The sequence below is a fragment of the Schistocerca cancellata genome, chromosome 5, assembly GCF_023864275.1.
Source record: "Schistocerca cancellata isolate TAMUIC-IGC-003103 chromosome 5, iqSchCanc2.1, whole genome shotgun sequence".
NCBI classification, from domain to species: domain Eukaryota; kingdom Metazoa; phylum Arthropoda; class Insecta; order Orthoptera; family Acrididae; genus Schistocerca; species Schistocerca cancellata.
The window spans coordinates 84622818-84644069 of record NC_064630.1 but is presented as its reverse complement, the minus strand read 5'-3'; the positions used below and the strand labels follow the sequence as shown (position 1 = coordinate 84644069).

The 21252-nt window shown below is 41.8% G+C and overlaps 1 protein-coding gene and 1 pseudogene across 1 annotated transcript in view; one reads left to right on the top strand and one right to left on the bottom strand.

Annotated features, from left to right (window-relative positions):
- LOC126188373 (cilia- and flagella-associated protein 36) overlaps nt 1–20717 on the top strand; it is a 92171-nt gene extending 71454 nt beyond the window's left edge. Inside the window, exons 5-8 of the mRNA XM_049929972.1 lie at nt 4471–4625; nt 4697–4767; nt 14773–14784; nt 20147–20717. Of these exons, the coding sequence (XP_049785929.1) occupies nt 4471–4625; nt 4697–4767; nt 14773–14784; nt 20147–20443 (535 nt within the window). The 3' untranslated portion in view covers nt 20444–20717. The remainder of the gene's footprint in view (nt 1–4470; nt 4626–4696; nt 4768–14772; nt 14785–20146) is intronic.
- LOC126189122 (5S ribosomal RNA) lies at nt 2365–2482 on the bottom strand (annotated as a pseudogene).
- Nucleotides 20718–21252: the final 535 nt, after the last annotated feature.

Below are 21252 nucleotides of genomic sequence, written 5' to 3'. Positions count from 1 at the left end.
CCACGGCTTGAGGACATTAAATTGCGGGTAAGAAGCATGTGGGTGAATTCTGACTAGGGAAAAATTGTTTCAGCCAATATCGCAACAACAACTATTTATTATTGACGACTGCTCTCGATAGCCAAAACTGTCATCCTATGGTCTTCAAAAATTTTTGGTTATAAATCATATTCAAATATGAGTTGATCATTCATGCCACGTCACACGACATTATGTCATTATGCCACAATGATCATGTAAAATGGTGCAAGATGTTCGAAATTCTAAGAAAAATTGAAGTAAGAAACCGGAAAGGATGGGTGATACACAATATGTGCAAGAACCAAGAGGGAACAATAAGAGTGGAAGACCAAGAAGAAAGTACTTGGCTTAAAAGGAGTGTAAGACAGGGCCGTAGTATTTCTCCCCTACTGTTCAATCTAAACATCAAACAAACTATGACGGAAATAAAAGAAAGGATCAAGAGTGGGCTTAAGATACAGAGAGAAAGCCTACCAATGATAAGCGTCTGCTGATGATATTGCTATTCTTATTGAAGTGAAGACGAATTACAGGATCTGTTCAATGGAATGAACAGTTCAATGAGTACAGAATATGGATTGAAAATAAAGTGGAGAAGACAAAATTAATGAGAAACATAAAAAATGAGAATAGCGAGAAACTTAACGTGAATATCGATGACTACAAAGTAGACGAAGTTGAAAAATTCTGCTACTCTGCAAACAAAAGTAACCCGTAATGGAGGAAGCAAGGAGGACTAAAAAGCAGACTAGCAAAGGCAAGAAATACATTCCTGACCTAGGGAATCTGCTATTATCCAACATGGCCTTAATTTGAGGAGGCTCAAATGGTTCAAATGGCTCTAAGCACTATGGGACTTACCATCTGAGGTCATCAGTCCCAGAGACTTAGAACTACTTAAACCTAACTAACCTAAGGACATCACACACATACATGCCCGAGGCAGGAATCGAACCTGCGACCACAGCAGCAGCGCGGCCACAGTGGCTGGCAATTTGAGGAGGAAATTTTGAGAATGTACGTTTGGAGCTCAGCATTGTGTGGTAGTGAAACATGCACTGTGGGGAGCCTAAAAAGAAGTGAATCAAAGCGTTTGAGATGTGAGCTACGGAACAATGTGGAAAATTAGGCGGTCTGATAAGGTCGGCGAGGGAAGGAATATATGGAAAACATTGACAAGACTAAGGAACAGGATGGTAGGAGATCTGTTAAGACACTAAGGAATAACTTCCATGTTACTGGAGGGTGCTGTAGAAGGTAAGAAATGTATGAAAACACAGGCATTGTAAACATCCAGCGAATAATTGAGGACATAGGTTGCAAGTGCTACTCTGAAATGAAATGGAAGGCACAGGGGAGGAATCTACATAAATGATCTTTTGGATAGGATGGATATCAATGTGCGGCTGTTTGCTGATGATGCTGTGGTGTATGGGAAGGTGTCGTCGTTGGTGACTGTAGGAAGATACAAGATGACTTGGGCAGAATTTTTAACGGATGTAAAGAAAGGCAACTAACTCTAAATATAAATAAATGTAAATTAATACAGATGAATAGTAAAAAGAATCCCGTAATGTTTGAATACTCCATTAGTAGCGTAGCGCTTGACACTGTCACGTCGGTTAAATATTTGGGCGTAACACTGCAGGGCGATATGAAGTGGGACAAGCATGTAATGGCAGTTGTGGGGAAGGCGGATAGTCGTCTTCTGTTCATTGGTAGAATTTTGGGAAGATGTGGTTCATCTGTAAAGGAGACCGCTTATAAAACACTAATACGACCTATTGTTGAGTACTGCTCGAGCGTTTGGGATCCCTATCAGGTCGGATTGAGGGAGGACATAGAAGAAATTCAGAGGCGGGCTGCTAAATTTGTTACTGGTAGGTTTCATCATCACGCGAGTGTTACAGAAATGCTTCAGGAACTCGGGTGGGAGTCTCTAGAGGAAAGGAGGAGTTCTTTTCGTGAATCGCTACTGAGGAAATTTAGGGAACCAGCATTTGAGGCTGACTGCAGTACAATTTTTCTGCCGCCAACTTACATTTCGCGGAAAGGCCACAAAGATAAGATAATAGAGAGAGGGCGCGTACAGAGGTATATATATATATATATATATATATATATATATATATATATATATATATATCCGTCTTCAGGTCACAAGTGGCTCATCGGGACCATCCGACCGCCGTGTCATCCTCAGATGAGGATGCAGATAGGAGGGGCGTGTGGTCAGCACACCACTCTCCCGGTCGTTATGATGGTTTTCTTTGACCGGAGCCGCTACTGTTCGGTCGAGTAGCACCTCAGTTGGCATCACGAGGCTGACTGCACCCCGAAAAATGGCAACAGCGCATGGCGGGCCGGACGGTTACCCATCGAAGTGCCGGCCACGCCCAACAGCGCTTAACTTCGGTGATCTGACGGGAACCGGTGTATCCACTGCGGCAAGGCCGTTGCCTACAGAGGTATATAGGCAGTCATTTTTCGGACGTTCTGTTTGGGAGTGGAATAGGGAGAGAAGATGCTAGTTGTGGTACGAGGTACCCTCCGCCACGCACCGTATGGTGGATTGCGGAGTATGTATATAGATGTAGATCGCTGGAGAGGGATAACTAATCTGCTCCAGACTGTGACGCGGCCGTACTTAAGTGGCGCTGAGATTTTATTCCTCGTTGTCTGCAACAGCACTCTCTAATGCTTGGCAAAATACAGGGTGTTTCAAAAATGACCGGTATATTTGAAACGGTAATAAAAACTGAACGAGCAGCGATAGAAATACACCGTTTGTTGCAATATGCTTGGGACAACAGTACATTTTCAGGCAGACAAACTTTCGAAATTACAGTAGTTACAATTGTCAACAACAGATGGCGCTGCGGTCTGGGAAACTCTATAGTACGATATTTTCCACATATCCACCATGCGTAGCAATAATATGGCGTAGTCTCTGAATGAAATTACCCGACACCTTTGACAACGTGTCTGGCGGAATGGCTTCACATGCAGATGAGATGTACTGCTTCAGCTGTTCAATTGTTTCTGGATTCGGGCGGTACACCTGGTCTTTCAAGTGTCCCCACAGAAAGAAGTCACAGGGGTTCATGTCTGGCGAATAGGGAGGCCAATCCACGCCGCCTCCTGTATGTTTCGGATAGCCCAAAGCAATCACACGATCATCGAAATATTCATTCAGGATATTAAAGACGTCGGCCGTGCGATGTGGCCGGGCACCATCTTGCATAAACCAAGAGGTGTTCGCAGTGTCGTCTAAGGCAGTTTGTACCGCCACAAATTCAAGAAGAATGTCCAGATAGCGTGATGCAGTAATCGTTTCGGATCTGAAAAATGGGCCAATGATTCCTTTGGAAGAAATGGCGGCCCAGACCAGTACTTTTTGAGGATGCAGGGACGATGGGACTGCAACATGGGGCTTTTCGGTTCCCCATATGCGCCAGTTCTGTTTATTGACGAAGCCGTCCAGGTAAAAATAAGCTTCGTCAGTAAACCAAATGCTGCCCACATGCATATCGCCGTCATCAATCCTGTGCACTATATCGTTAGCGAATGTCACTCGTGCAGCAATGGTAGCGGCGCTGAGGGGTTGCCGCATTTGAATTTTGTACGGATAGAGGTGTAAACTCTGGCGCATGAGACGATACGTGGACGTTGGCGTCATTTGGACAGCAGCTGCAAAACGGCGAACGGAAACCCGAGGCCGCTGTCGGATCACCTGCTGCACTAGCTGCGCGTTGCCCTCTGTGGTTGCCGTACGCGGTCGCCCTACCTTTCCAGCACGTTCATCCATCACGTTCCCAGTCCATTGAAATTTTTCAAACAGATCCTTTATTGTCTCGCTTTTCGGTCCTTTGGTTACATTAAACCTCCATTGAAAACTTCGTCTTGTTGCAACAACACTGTGTTCTAGGCGGAGGAATTCCATCACCAGAAAAATCCTCTGTTCTAAGGAATAAACCATGTTGTCCACAGCACACTTGCACGTTGTGAACAGCACACGCTTACAGCAGAAAGACGACGTACAGAATGGCGCACCCACAGACTGCGTTATCTTCTATATCTTTCACATCACTTGCAGCGCCATCTGTTGTTGAAAATTGTGACTACCGTAATTTCGAAAGTTTGTCCGCCTGAAAATGTACTGTTGTCCCAAGCATATTGCAACAAACGGTGTATTTCTATCGCTGCTCGTTTAGTTTTTATTGCCGTTTGAAATATACCGGTCATTTTTGAAACACCCTGTAGGTGTCTGTACCGTCTCTGCCGCCGTGTGCTAGTGAACCTCAGCCCCTCCACAATTCCTGTCACTGTGCGGAGGTAACTTCTGATGTGACACGCACTGCAGCTGCATGCAGTGCTGTGAAATGGTCGTGTGATACCGTACACTTCCTCTCTTTGCTCCGCTACACGAGACACTCACCTTGTCGGCAGGAAGACGGTGGAGGAGTACAAGGCGGCCAGCGCCATTGCCGACGAGGGGACGCGCGAGTTGGAGCAGAGCCTCATTTCGGAGGAGCGGCAGCGCCTGGAGGCGGAGTGCCGGCGCGAGAAGAGCCTGCTGCAGTCGGCCATCCTGCAGACCGCGGGTACGTGTCGCGCGGGGACACCGACACAGCCGCGTCCTGGCAGTAAAAGCTGACGTTCCAATCCTTTTCAGAAGCTGACGCCGAGGTACCAGAGGCGGACCGGGCACCTGCTGGCGAAACGATCAGCAATACTGCGGTAGTGGTAAGTTGGCCATTGGCGCCGTGCTCTGTCGTCTTCTGGTGAGACCTGTAAGATTAGATTAGATTAGATTAATTACTCATTTCATATACCCATAAAAGAGAGAATCCTCCTGGGTGTGGAACATGTCAGATAAACACATTACAAAAATGTTATTAGAAAAACTTGAGTTTCATTAATTTTAATGATCCTCAGTCAATATATTTGTTGTTGTGGTCTTCAGTCCTGAGACTGGTTTGATGCAGCTCTCCATGCTACTCTATTCTGTGCAAGCTTCTTCATCTCCCAGTACCTACTGCAGCCTACATCCTTCTGAATCTGCGTAGTGTATTCATCTCTTGGTCTCCCTCTACGATTTTTACCCTCCACACTGCCCTCCAACACCAAATTGGTGATGCCTTGATGTCTCAGAACATGTCCTACCAACCGATCCCTTCTTCTAGTCAACTTGTACCATAAATTTTTCTTCTCCCCAGTTCTATTCACTACCTCCTCATTAGTTATGTGATCTACCCATCTCATCTACAGCATCCTTCTGTAGAACCACATTTCGAAAGCTTCTATTCTCTTCTTGTCCAAACTATTTATCGTCCACGTTTCAATTCCATACATGGCTACACTCCATACAAATACTTTCAGAAATGACTTCCTAACACTTAAATCAATACTCGATGTTAACAAATTTCTCTTCTTCAGAAACGCTTTCCTTGCCATTGCCAGTCTACATTTTATATCCTCTCTACTTCGGCCATCATCGGTTATTTTGCCCCCCCCCCCCAAATAGCAAAACTCCTTTACTACTTTAAGTGTCCCATTTCCTAATCTAATTCCCTCAGCATCACCCGACTTAATTAGACTACATTCCATTACCCTTGCTTTGCTTTTGTTGATGTTCATCTTATACCCTCCCTTCAAGACACCATCCATTCCGTTCAACTGCTCTTCCAAGTCCTTTGCTGTCTCCGACAGAATTACAATGTCATCGGCGAACCTCAACGTTTTTATTTCTTCTCCATGGATTTTAATACCTACTCCGAATTTTTCTTTTGTTTCCTTTACTGCTTGCTCAATATACAGATTGAATAACATCGGGAAGAGGCTACAACCCAGCCTCACTCCCTTCGCAACCGCTGCTTCCCTTTCATGTCCCTCGACTCTTATAACTGCCCTCTGGTTTCTGTACAAATTGTAAATAGCCTTTAGCTCCCTGTATTTTACCCCTGCCACCTTCAGAATTTGAAAGAGAGTATTCCAGTCAACATTGTCAAAAGCTTTCTCTAAGTCTACAAATGCTAGAAACATAGGTTTGCCTTTCCTTAATCTTTCTTCTAAGATAAGTCGTAGTGTCAGTATTGCCTCACGTGTTCCAGTATTTCTACGGAATCCAAACTGATCTTCCCCGAAGTTGGCTTCTACCAGTTTTTCCATTTGTCTGTAAATAATTCGCGTTAGTATTTTGCAGCAGTGACTTATGAAACTGATAGTTCGGTAATTTTCACATCTGTCAACACCTGCTTTCTTTGGAATTGGAATTATTATATTCTTCATGAAGTCTGAGGGTATTTCGCCTGTCTCATACATTTTGCTCACCAGATGGTAGAGTTTTGTCAGGACCGGCTCTCCCAAGGCTGTCAGTAGTTCTAATGGAATGTTGTCTACTCCCGGGGCCTTGTTTTGACTTAAGTCTTTCAGTGCTCTGTCAAACCCTTCACGCAGTATCATATCTCCCATTTCATCTTCTTCTACATCCTCTTCCATTTCCATAATATTGTCCTCGAGAACATAGCCCTTGTATAGACCCTCTATATACCCCTTACACCTTTCTGCTTTCCCTTCTTTGCTTAGAACTGGGTTTCCATCTGAGCTCTTGATATTCGTGCAAGTGGTTCTCTTTTCTCAGTCAATAAACAGTAAAATTATGTACATGAATTATATTTAAACTTCTAATATTTACAGGTTTAATACTTACATTTGCTTTCATTAAATCCATCATTCAGTCATTTGCTAGTTTCTTGGCTATTACAACCAAGTATTGTCAAAAATTAAAGTAAGTTATTCATTTCAGTGACCCTCAGTTAAGAACAGTCAGATTATGTACAGGATTTAAAATTAAACTTCCACTATTTGCAGACTTAAGACTTACATCTGCTTTCCATATATCCATCATTCACACAGTAGGCAGTCACTTGGCTGTTACAACCAAGTATTGTCAAAAATTATATAATAAATTTTCATTAAAATGGTCTACTGCACTTGTTGAGAAACTCATGGATGCAACAGGAGTTGGCCACCAAAAATTCTTTTAAATTGTGTTTAAATTGTGCCTTGTCTGAAACTAAACTCTTAATAGTTGCTAGTAACTTATTGAAAATATGCATTGCTGAATACTGGACTCTTTTCTGGGCAAGAGTAAGTGATTTTAAATCTTTATGTTTATTGTTCTTATTCCTAGTATTGATACTGTGTACTAAGCAGTTAGTTGGAAGAAGACATGTATTATTTACAACAAACTTCATTAAGGAATAAATATACCGAGAAGCTGTGGTTAATATGCCCAATTCTTTGAATAGGTTTCGACATGATGTTGCTGGATTTACACTACTCATTTCTCTTATTATACGCTTCTATACTCTAAAAATTTTTTCTCTGTTTGTGGAGTTACCCCAAAATATGATACCATATGACATAATGGAGTAAAAATAAGGAAAATATGCCAGTTTTTTATATTTATACATCCTATGTCTGACATCATTCGCATTGCAAACATAGACTTGTTTAGGCGCTTTAGCAGTTCGTTAATATGTTGCTCCCAACGGAATTTATTATCAAGTTGTAATCCCAAGAATGATACACTCTCAACTTCTTCTATTCCCACGTCATCATATTTTATACACACACCAGAAGGAAATCTCTTGGAAATTCTGAACTCCATATAGTGGGTCTTTTCAAAGTTTAATGACAGTGAATTGGCTATTAATCACTTATTAATATCAGTAAAAATTTGATTAGCTGCCCTTTCTAAATTGATATTTGATTTACTATTTATTGCAATGTTTGTATCATCTGCAAATAAGACAAACTTGGCATCTGCTAATGTAACAGATGACACGTCATTAATATACACAAGAAACAGTAGTGGACCTAGTATGGAACCTTGGGGAACAACACATGTAATTTCTTCCTAGTCAGATGATGTCTGGTTGCTTGCTGCTGATGTGTTATGTAATGACACCCTTTGTTTTCTATTAGTAAGATATGATTGATACCACTTTGCAGCACTATTAGTGACGCCATAATATTTTAATTTACTTAAAAGAATGCTGTGATTCACACAGCCGGCTGGAGTGGCCGTGCGGTTCTAGGCGCTATAGTCTGGAACCGAGCGACCGCTATGGTCGCAGGTTCGAATCCTGCCTCAGGCATGGATGTGTGTGATGTCCTTAGGTTATTTAGGTTTAATTAGTTCTAAGTTCTAGGCGACTAATGACCTCAGAAGTTAAGTTGCATAGTGCTCAGAGCCATTTGAACCATTTTTTTGTGATTCACACAATCAAACGCCTTTGACAGATCACACAATATGCCAGTTGTCTCTAATTTGTTGTTAAATGAATTAAGGACATTTTTGCTGTAAGTGTAAATAGCTTTCTCAATATCAGAACCCTTAAGAAACCCAAACTGTGACTTTGACAGTATGTTATTTTCACTAAGGTGCTTAAGTAGACGCTTGAACATAATCTTTTCAAAGATTTTTGAAAAAGCTGGCAAAAGTGAGATCGGTCGGTAATTTGATGGCATTTCTTTGTCCCCTTTCTTGTGGAGAGGTATAGCTTCACATGAAAGGGGACAAAGAAATGCCGTCAAATTACCGACCGTAATTGTTAGGATATCCAGTACTAATGGAATAAAAAAATCACTCATATTTGCTTATAAGCCCACGGTTAAAATACACCACCTGGTCAAACGCATATGGACCTGTGTTAATAGAATTTAATGTCGGGACTTGGAATAGACAGTGTATTGAAAATGGCTACTTGGAATCTCCACAATCTCAAAGATAAAGAACTAGAACTAAAAAATGAACTAAATTTACAAAATATTGACATGGCCGAAATCAAAATGAAATCGAGAGGTTCCACTACATTAAATGGGTATCACATTATTTACAGCGGAATCCCTCAAAAGGAAAGGCCCCATGCTGAAGTTGCTGTTCTATGGCTCAAGACTTTAACAAACAAACTACAATCTCACACCGTCATCGGTGAATTGTGGTCAGCATAAAGACATCAAGAGGTTATCCAACGGTAATTGTACTTCCCAGAAGAAGGATGGGATGATAACTCTGAAGAGTTCTACGATACCTTGCAAACAACCCTATTTAACATAAACAGAAAGACTGTTTGATAATAGCAAGAGATTTAAATACAAGGGTGGGTAACACACACATAGTTAATGTCGTTGAGTCAGGCGGGGAAAACGTAATATAATAATGGATATAGGTAGAAGGCGATCTCATTGAATAATGAGGTAAGTATAACAAACACGGTCTTCAGGCATAAACAGATGCACAAATATAACTGGCCGATTAGAGGCTCTGCCACAATTATAGACTACATAATTTCAAATAATAAGACATGGTCTTTAGTGCAAGACACAAGGGTCTTCAGAGGTCCACATGCCTCTTCGGATAATTTCTTACTCATCTCAAAAATAAAACTACTTAAAAATGGAATAAATAATACCTTCTATGACCACAAAGGACGGTATAAATACACTTTTCGGAACACAAGATGTCGTGAAACTACAATAGCTTACATTTTTACAAACACGAATATCCATCCTCAGCCAGTGCTAGATGTTAGGGCTTAAAACTCTGCCAACGTACGGAGTCATCACAGCCAGCTCTTGGCAAAAATCGGATTGCATGTTGGAAGGCACAAAATTGCTAAAGCACTAACCTTGAAAAAAGAAAAATTTTATATTGAGTTATTATGGAATGAATCTACGAAAATTTTATATCAGAAGCGATTGTCAGAGAAAATAAAAGAGAAACCCGTTAAGGAGAGGATAACGTAGATCAGCCTGGGAGAAAATTAAAGAAAGTACTGATGCAGCAGCTCAAGAATACGTGGGTACAAGTATTAGAAGGCAAGAGAGGAAAACAAACGGAACACCATGATTTTGCTAAAATGTTGAAGAAATTTGTAAAAAAAAGTTGTGTAACTATTTGTAATATGAAACACACAAAACATAAGAGTCTTATGAAGATTACAAAAAAAAAAAAAACCTCATAATGAGACAAAATCGCTAGTGAATCGTTTTAAACAGGAACACTGGGAGACCTTTTCTAAAAATTTAGATCATGACTTCTGTGGGTTGCAGAAACCAATTTGGCGAATGAGACTACAGTAGAGGAAACAGTTAGTTATACGAAATTTTGGAAGTGAACGATGTAAATTAGGAATCATGGGTTAAATAGTTAACAAAGTTGTATAAAGGTAAAAAGTCACAAGCAAACTAAGAGAGATCAGATATCAGTATACAAGTAAATGATGATGTAATTGTTTCACACGCAGAGGTAGAAGAATCTTTAAATCTGTGGAAAAATAGGAAGTTTTTCCATTCGTCTGTACAGAATTCGTGTTAGTATTTTGCAGCCATGACATTAAAATGATAGTTTGATAATTTTCACACCTGTCAACACTTGCTTTCTTTGGGATTGGAATTATTATAGTCTTCTTGAAGTCTGAGGGTATTTCGCCTGTCTCATACATCATACTCACCAGATGGTCGAATTTTGTCAGAGCTGGCTCTCCCAAGGTTATCAGTAGTTCTAATGGAATGTTGTCTACTCCTGGGGCCTTGTATTTTGCCTTAGTATTTCGCAGCCATGACATTAAAATGATAGTTTGATAATTTTCACACCTGTCAACACTTTCTTTCTTTGGGAGTGGAATTATTTTATTCTTCTTGAAGTCTGAGGGTATTTCGCCTGTCTCATACATCATGCTCACCAGATGGTAGAGTTTTGACAGGTCTGGCTCTCCGAAGGTTATCAGTAGTTCTAATGGAATGTTGTCTACTCCCGGGGCCTTGTGTCGACTCAGGTCTTTCAGTGCTCTGTCAAACTCTTATCGCAGTATCATATCTCCCATTTCATCTTCATCCACATCCTCTTCCATTTCCATAATATTGTCCTCAAGAACATCGCCCTTGTATAGACCCTCTATATGCTCCTTCCCTTCCACCTTTCTGCTTCTTTCCTTAGAACTGGGTTTCCATCTGAGCTCTTGATTTTCATACAAGTGGTTCTCTTTTCTCCAAAGGTTTCTTTAATTTTCCTGTAGGCAGTATCTATTTTACCCCTAGTGATATACGCCTCTACATTCTTACATTTGTCCTCTAGCCATCCCTGCTTAGCCATTTCCCACTTCCTGTCGATCTCATTCTTGAGACGTTTGTATTCCTTTTTGCCTGCTTCTTTTACTGCATATTTGAATTTTCTCCTTTCGTTAATTGAATTCAATATCTCCTCTGTCACCCAAGGATTTCTATAAGCCCCCGGCTTTATACCTACTTGATCCTCAGTTGCCCACACTATTTCATCGCTCTAAGTTACCCATTCTTCTTCTACTGTATTTCTTTCCCCATTCCTGTCAATCGTTTCCTAATGCTCTCCCTGAAACACTCTACAACCTCTGGTTCTGTCAGTTTATCCAGATCCCATCTCCTTAAATTCCCACCTTTTTGCAGTTCCTTTAGTTTTAATCTACACTTCATAACCAATAGATTGTGGTCAGAGTCCACATCTGCACCTGGAAAAGTCTTACAATTTAAAACTTGGTTAATAAATCTCTGTCTTGCCATTATATAACCTATCTGAAACCTTCCAGTATCTTCAGGTTTCTTTCATGTATACAACCTTCTTTCATGATTCTTGAACCAAGGGTTAGCTATGATTAAGTTATGCTCTGTGCAAAATTCTACCAGGCGGCTTCCTTTTCCATTCCTTACCCCCATTCCATATTCACCTACTGTGTTTCCTTCTCTTCCTTTTCCCACTATCGAATTCCAGTCACCCATGACTATTAAATTTTCGTCTCCCTTCACTATCTGAATAATTTCTGTTATCTCCTCATACATTTCTTCAGTTTCTTCGTCATATGCAGAGCTAGTTGGCATATAAACTTGTACTACTGTAGTAGGCGTGGACTTCGTGTTTATCTTGGCCACAATAATGCGTTTACTATGTTGTTTGTAGTAGCTTACCCGCATTCCTATTTTTTTATTCATTATGAAACCTACTCCTGCATTACCCCTATTTGATTTTGTATTTATAACCCTGTATTCACCTGACCAGAAGTATTGTTCCTCTTGCCACCGAACTTCACTAACTCCCACTATATCTAACTTAAACCTATCCATTTCTGTTTTTAAATTTTCTAACCTACCTGCCCGATTAAGGGATCTGACATTCCACGCTCCGACCTATAGAACGCCAGTTTTCTTTCTCCTGATAACAACGTCCTTCTGAGTAGTTCCAGCCCGGATATGCGAACGGGGGACTATTTTACCGCCGGAATATTTTACCCAAGGGGACGTCATCATCATTTAACCATACAGTAAAGCTGCATGCCCCCGGGAAGCATTACGGTTGTAGTTTCCCCATGCTTTCAGCCGTTCGCGGTACCAGCATAGCAAGACCGTTTTGGTTAGTGTTACAAGACCAGATCAGTCAATCATCCAGACTGTTGCCCCTGCAACTACTGAAAAGGCTGCTTCCCCTCTTCAGGAACCACACGTTTGTCTGGCCTCTCAACAGATACCCCTCCGTTGTGGTTCCACCTACGGTACGGCTATCTGTATCACTGAAGCACGCAAGCCTCTCCACCAACGGCATGGTCAATGGTTCATGGGGGGGGGGGGGGGGAGGGGATGCGAGTATAGGAGTATAGATGAGTATATGCGGTATATAATGGAAGAGAACCATAGTCCTTCAAGGAGTCCGAAATATAAAGCTTTGTTTCAAAATTTTTTACTTTACACTTTATCGTAAAGAAGAAGAAGAAGTAATTTTTGGTTGGCCACTTCAGTTAATATAGTTGCAACGAAGTTTGCATCATCTTAATTAATTTGGCACAAGAATTGGTTTTGTTGTTAAGTCTCGGTGCCATAGGAAAACTCTAATTCCGGCAGAAGCCACAACATTAAAAAAAGGAAAAAGAAAGATTTTTCCAAGAAATGTTTGATTTATTCTTTTATTAGGATGTTGGACACTTTATTAATAAAAGAGGATTTATTTAGTTTCTATTTCAATTTAAGATTGAAGAATTTATGCTGTAATTTTACGGTACAAGAGAAGAATATTAAAGGCACCGAAGCCAGGCCGAGAAGGCAGAATATTGGCGAGCGTGAGGACGGGTTAAAGGGGGAAAACTGCACCTGTGGTCTACTGATCAAAATCTCCTGGGTCCTGCGTTCGAACTTCACCACTGTTTAAATGCGTAACACATACATTATGAAAACGTATGTGTCCCACAACTCCTCCTAAATCACTTGACCGTTAATAGACCGACTTCAACCAAACTTAACACGTATAACCTTTACTGTCAGGCAACAATTGCTGTCGTGATAAGAATCACCTTCCTTTCATAATTCAGCAGATGCGATTTCAAAAACAATAAGATGCGTGAAAAACTGCCGAATCACGTATTGTGTTTAAATTTATTACTTCTTTGTTACTAATGCCATTCGCAATAAATTTCACAGAAAGTATCCACGTATGACAAAGTATGTACCTATAACATTATTTCATTGTACAACGTGAAGTTCAGTACGCATGACGTCATAAACACTGAGATAAAAAGCCGCATCATGTCTGAAGTTTAAATTTGTTTCTTCTTTGCTACTAACTCTGTTGATAACATATTTCGCAGACAGTATCCACATATGCTGCCTACACAAATGTACCACTGTACGACACATGATTCAAGAGATATGACATGCGTGCAAAAGCACCATATCACGAATGAAGTTTTAGTACGTTTATTCTTTACTACTAAGACACTCCTACAGACGAGCAAACTTAAGGAAATCCCTGACACCTGGCAGCGCGTTTGACAGCTATCAACCCGAAGCGGAAACAATAGCCATCAATAGAGCTATGTGGAGGCGTTGCCATAGAGATGTTAACGAAATCACGTTGTAGACAGGCGAAGCAGCCGTACTTACGCATTTGTACGTTGTGCATACTTTTTGCACAACTGTTCCATAATTTGAAAGGTGTTTTTACTAATACACCGACATAAGTTTTTTTCGATACTACACTACAAACAGTGATTTTCTGTTTCAATTTCTAATAGAAAATAGGCAATGTGAATACCCGGGCAATGCCGTGTTTGTGAGGTAGTTTTCAATAAAAATCATCAGCAATGGAGGCCAAGGAATTTGGGCATAAGAAGTCACCATCGTTCTGCCAACGGCCTTGTCAAAGAGCGTGGAGGAATATACAGAGGTTCAGGCCACTCTCTTGCTCCTGGGGGTGGAAAACTGCCTCTAAGAGGAGCATGAATCAGCAATGATCGACAGCTTGAGGATGCAAATGGTACGGAGACCACTGCACTAGAGACGCTTATGGTGCATCCACAGGACGTGTGGTCTGCAAATGAAAACATTTCACGATGATGTCTCCATTGCCAAAAAGATTCTAGATTACTCCCCCATTCGGATCTGCAGGAGGAGATTACGTAGGTGGGTTTGGCCGTGAGAAAAGAAAAGGATGGAATAGTCAGCAGGAGGGCAAAGTTCTACTATCCTGGGTGCGGAATGTCGGAAGTTTGAACGTCGTAGAAAAGTTCGAAAATCCGAAAAGGGATATGGTAAGGCTCAATTCAGATGTAGTGTGGATCAGTGAATTGAAATGGAAAGAGGCCAATGATTTCTGGTCAGGCGAATGTAGGGTATATCAACAGCAGCTGAAAATTGTATAACAACAGTAGGATTCGTTATGAACAGGAAGATAGAGCAGAGAGTGCGTTACTGTGAACAGTTAATGTGATTCGACACCAAATCAACGCTGGGAACAATAGTTCAGGTATACATGCTGACGTCGCAAACAGAATATGAAGAGATGGAAAAAGTATACAAGCATATTGAACGGGTAAGTCATTAAGTAAAGCGAGATGAAAATCTAATAGTCATGGGGGACTAGAATGTGGTGGGAGGGGAAGAAACAGAAGCAGGGGTTATGAGGAATACGTACTTGGTAGTAGGAATGAGAGAGGAGAAAGATTAATTGAATTCTGAAAAAATAAATACGAGTATCAGCTAGTAAAGCGAATACTTTGTTCAAGAATCATAAGAGGAAGAGGCGTACCTGAAAACAGCCAGGAGATACAGGGAGATTCCAGTTAGATTACATCACGGTCAGACAGAGATTTCGAAATCATAGGTTTGTAGGGCGTACCCAGGAGCAGAGATGAACTCAGATCATAATCTGGTAGTGATGAAGAGTAGGCCATAGTTTAAGAGACTAATCGGAAGAATCAGTGTGCAAAGAAACGGGATACGGAGGAACTAAGTAACGAAGAGATACACTTGAAGTTCTCTAAGGCTATAGATTCTGCGATAATGAGTAACTCAATAGGCAGTTCAGTTGAAGAGGAACGGACATTTCTAAAAAGGGCATTCACAGAACTTGGAAAGAAGAACATTGGTACAAGGAAGGTAACTGCGAAGAAACCATGTATAACGGAAGAAATGATTGAGTTGATCGACGAAATAGAAGTCACTCAGGAATGAGATAAGTGGGAAGTGTAGGGAAGCTAAGACGAAATGGCTACATGCAAAATGTGAAGAAATCGAAAAATAAATGATTGTCGGAAGGACTGACTCAAAATATATAAAAGTTAAAACAACTCTCTGTAAGGTTAAAAGCGATGTTGGTAACATTAAGAGTGCACTGGGAATTCAACTGTTAAATTCAGTTATAGAGGGAAAGAATACACTGAAGGCCCCTATGAGGGGGAGGACTTCTCTGATGACAGGAGTCAACAGGTAAGAGATAAGGGAACCACTATTAGAGTCAGAATTCAAAAGAGCTTTGGAAGATCAGATAAGGCAGAAGTGAAAGGTAACATTCCATCAGCATTTCTAAAATCGTATATAAATTGAAGGTGGATGGGGGAGGAATTATTGATATCAGTTGCTGCAGGACTTTATGTGGAATTAGCAGTGACAAGTGAAAATGTGAAGCTGGACGGGGATTCGAACCAAGGCTCTCCTGCTTATTACGCAATGACGTTAACCACTGCGCCAGCCGGACACAGTGTTTAGCGTAATTACGTGGACCAGCCGACGAACATTCCCACCTAGCACTGAAGTCGGCCGGGGGGCGAGCAGAGAGAGTACGCGCAATTACAATAAAGATTTTATCTAGATGGTGCAGTGTTTAACGCAGCTACCTAGTAAACAGAAGATCGCATGTTCGGATCCTGGTTCGGCACACACTTTTTACTCGTCGCCGATGATTTCACACGAAGCGCTGAAGCAGATGCCGTCCTTCACTTACGTTTCCTTCCTCATCATCCACCTTTAGTTTACATAATATGAATCACAGCTGCGAAATCCGCATTCATATTTATAAACTCACTAGGGAAAATGGCAACAAGACGACTGTTTATCATGGTGTGTAGAATGTATGAAACCGGCGATATACCATCAGACTTTCAGAAAAACATCATCCACACAATTCTGAAAACAGCAAGAGGGGACAAGTGCGGGAATTACAACATATTCAGCTTAAAGCTCATGGACCCAAGTTGTTGCTGACAAGAATAATATACAGAAGAATAGAAAAGAAAATTGACGATCTGTTAGAGGAAAGGTAAGAGCACCAGTGAGGCAGTTCTGAAGTTGTGGTTGATACTGGAAGCAAGACCGAAGAAAAATCAAGACACGCCCATAGAATTTGTCGACCTTGAAACAGCGTTCGACATCATAAAAAGGTGAAAGATGTTCGAAATTCTGAGAAAAATTGGGGTAAATTATAGAGAAAGATCTACGAGGGACTAGAAAGATTGGAAGGTCAAAAACGAAGTGCTCGGATTGAAATGAATGTAAGACCGAGATGTAGTCTTTCGCCCTTGCTGTTCAATGTGTACGTCGAAGGAGCAATGATGGAGAACTGTAGGATGCATAGAATGGAATGAACAACAGAATGAATACAGAATATGGATTAAGAGTAAATAAAAAAAAAAGACAAAGGTAATGAGAAATTGCAGAAATGAGAATAGCAAGAAAATTAACATCGAAATTGGGGATGAACAAGTAGAAGAAGTTAAGGAAATCTGCTTCCTAGGCAGCAAAATAACTCATGATAGACGGAGCAAGGAGAACATGAAAAGCAGACTAGCGCCCATAAAAAGAGCAATCATGGCCAAGACAAATCTATTAGTATCGAACATAGGCCTTAATTTTAGGAAAAATATCCTGAGAATGTATGTATGGCCCACAGCATTGTATGATAGTGAAACAAGGATTGCGGGAAAACTTGAAAAGAAGAGAATCGAAGCATTTGAGATTTGGTGCTACAAAAGAATGTTGAAAATTATGTGGACTGATAATGTAAGGAAGGAAGAGGTTCTGCGAGTAATCGACGAGGAAAGAAATATAATGAAAACTCTGACAAGAAGAAGGGACAAGATGGTAGGAGATGTGTTAAGTTATCAGGGAATAAATTCCAAGGCACTAGAGGGAGCTGTATAGGGTACAAACTCTATGGGATGACAGAGATTGGAATACATCCAGCATTGAATTTAGCACGTGGGGTGCAAGTGCTACTCTGAGTCGAAAAGATTGGGACAGAAGAGGAATTCGTGATGGGCTGCATCAAAGCAGTCAGATAGAACACTGGCACAACAGTGGGCTTTCAGTTCATCTTGTCGCCAAAGACAAACTGGGATTGTCACGTGGCTTTCTTGTAAGGCTGTTTGTTTGCATTTTACGCAAAGGGCGAAACTTTAATATTACACGTCTTTGTCCTGTTTTTACGCACTTGTTTATTAACAGCACCAATGATGAATAATTGTTGCGGTTATGGATGCAAATCTAAACGCTTTACAGGAGCAAAAGGCAGACAATCAATACTGTAGGGTAATTTATGTGACTGCGTGGGCACATATTTACGAGACGAGTGTTAGACAAGTTCGGTAGTGTGAGAAATGTGCTGGCAATCAATCCGTCATGTGCGTAGTACATTTCGAGCAATTCTCATCAGGTTATATTTATATCTCAAAATTCCATTATACAGATAGCCAAAGTTATTATGCTTATTTAATGTAGTAAGGATGGGAGACCGTGCTACTAGTACTATAACGTGGATAATAATTATAGATGGTTAATATTTTAGTTTCCCTAAGAATGAACAGGAATGAAATAATGTATCACAAAGTATAAACTGAAGAATTTTGCCCCTGAGTTCTTTCAGTGTGGAATAAATTACTGCGTGTCTGCTTTCAGTTTTGAAGTTATTCATGATACTTTCTCTTTGGCATAGTAGGAGGCCAATTCACTTTGCCGCGGCAGCGTAATAGAGAGTCAATCGTATGTTACAGCACAAAACATTAAAAATAGCAGAGCATATCTCTTTATTTCATATTTAAAAACAATACAGACATCTGAGTCTGATGCACTTGTTGCAAACAATTGAAATGCCCTTTCGTTTTTGTTCAAAAATGGTTCAAATGGGTCTGAGCACTATGGGACTTAATATGTGAGGTCATCAGTCACCTATAACTTAGAACTACTTAAACCTAATTAACCTAAGGACCTCACACACATCCATGCCCGAGGCAGGATTCGAATCTGCGACCATGGCAGTCGCGCGGTTCCGGACTGAAGTGCCTGGAACCGCTTGGCCACCGCGGCTGGCTGCGTTTTGGTCTTCAAAGTCTTAAGACAAGTCAAGTTCATTCCCGATCTTGAATGCAAATGGTTAAGATGCCTATGAATGGTGTTTACAAAGCGTACGATACATTTGGGCTGGGTATGTCTGTACTAACGGGCATTAAAAATCTGCAGAGCGCTAACAACAAATCTTGAGCCATACCATAAAGTCGTGAGTTCTTAGGCAATATAAGTCGGCGCCAATGAATCAAGTCTGAGCATCTTAAGCCCGTGGGTATTCTTATTCTGTGGTAATAAGTATCTAATTTGCAGAGGTTATCGGTAGTCGTTACAAGAATGACTTTGGCATGCTTACGTGGTAACAGAGCTAAAGCCGGGTTCACACACGCAACGAAAGTATCGCAAGTCATTCTGAAGCGGCGCTGTGAGCTACCGTTCACACAGGACGCCACAAATTCTTCGTAATTGCGCAGTTTGCAAAATGGCGTCACCTGAAATGATTCGGGCCTGCGTTAATGTTGTTGCGCAAATTGTGGCATTAGAACTGAGCGAAGAGTTAACAACAAAGAAACGGAAACGAAATGGATCTGTATGTGGATATCGCGCAGAAATTATATGGGAGCAACAAATACGCTCATAAAAGAATTAACATTCGAAGATAAAAATTCATTCGTAAACCATTTTTGGATGTTGAAGACGAATTTCGAGTACTTGTTGAGCTGTGTATCAAGCTCTATTCAAAGATCGGATACACACATGAGAGATGCAATCCTTGCTCGTGTGAAACTTCAAGTAACTCTCCGATATTTGGCGAGTGGTGATTCCATGTCATCTCTCCAGTACACCTACCGAATCCCGAAAAATACTATTTCAGTATTCTTGTGCGAAGTGCTGGATGCTATTTACGATGCCCTTAAGTCTCATTTGAAGGTAAATGATAAAACATAGCCCCTTTTGTTGTAGCTACATCAATTCCAGGTACATATTCACGCATACTGTTTACTATTTCAATTAATGCAGCATCTCTCAAATTTCTGTCTTTGTACGATTCGCTTTTGTGGTTCCAAAGGCATTCTCGTTCTTGATACACCTCCAAGAATCTCATAATTGTCGCTGTTGACCACTTTTTCGACATATTAATAGCAAACGCACAAACAAAAGTACCATCTGTGAATGAATACGCACTAGAAAGATTTGAATCCAGCCGCGAGGTAGCAATCGAATGACGTTATTCGATTGTGGAGAAAGCTAAATGGCGCAACAAAGTAGAACCAAGTTCAACTTTTTGTGGCGTGACGAAAGTTGCGCTTCTTAAATGGCGCCACCGAAGACTAGGAGTCCACACGTGCAACTACAAAGCAATGGTAGTTCGCCATTAGCAGTGGCGATACTTTTGTTGTCTGCGTGAACCCGGCTTAACGCGCTGTGCGATGCCGCACAGGAGCCCTCGCCGCAGCCGTCTGCACCGGCGCTGGACGAGGTGGACGCGGAGGAGGTGGCGCGCCGCCAGCAGTACCTGCGCGCGCAGCGGGACAAGCTGCTGCTGCTCAAGAAGCAGGAGCGCGAGAAGAAGCTGCGCGCCGCAGCGGCCGGCAGCGCCGAGCGGCCGCGGTCCGCGCGGGCCGCCAGGGCGGCGCTGTCGTCGGGTGGCGCCAGCGCCGGTGGCGCCAGCTGCGCGCCTGACGGCGACAAGGCCGGCGGCGCAGACAGCGCCAACTTGCAGGTGCGCCGCGCGCTGGCGCGCAGGCTCAAGTCCGAGGTGGTGGGCGCGCCGTAGGGCCGCGTCCTGCTGCCGTCGTAACTCTCTAATACGTGGCTCCCTTTCTTTCAAAATGCGTAAAAGTTTTATTCTTTGAAACATCATCAGCCACATGTGAAGATACCGATTTCAGCGACGTGCATCACATACAAGGTGTTTATAAAGTACCATCGCTATTCCTGCAACAAAATTTGAGTAAAAACATCTGTACTTAAACCATTATCAGGGTCAGTTACTCTTGATGGCCCCTGGTATCTGTATAGTCAGAAACTTACTGGCAGATTAAAACTGTGTGCTGGACCAAGACTCGAACTCGGGACCTTGCCTTTCGCGGGCAAGTGCTCTACCATCTGAGCTATCCAAGCACGACTCACGCCCCATCCTCACAGCTTAACTTCTTCCAGTACCTCGTCTCCTACTTTCCAAACTTTACAGAAGCTCTCCTGCGAACCATGCAGAACTAGCACTCCTGAAAGAAAGGATATTGCGGAGACACGGCTTAGCCACAGCCTGGGGGATGTTTCCAGAAACAAGAAAGGACATTGCGGAGACATGACTTAGCCACAGCCTGGAGGATGTTTCCAGAAACATCCCCCAGGCTGTGTCTCTGCAATATCCTTTCTTTCAGGAGTGCTAGCTCCGCATGGTTTGCAGGATAGCTTCTGTAATGTTTGGAAACTAGGAGACGAGGTACTGGCAGAAGTTAAGCTCTGAGGACAGGGCGTGAGTCGTACTTGGGTAGCTCAGATGGTAGAGCACTTGCCCGTGAAAGGCAAAGGTCTGGAGTTCGAGTCCCAGTCTGACACACAGTTTTAATCTGTCAGGAG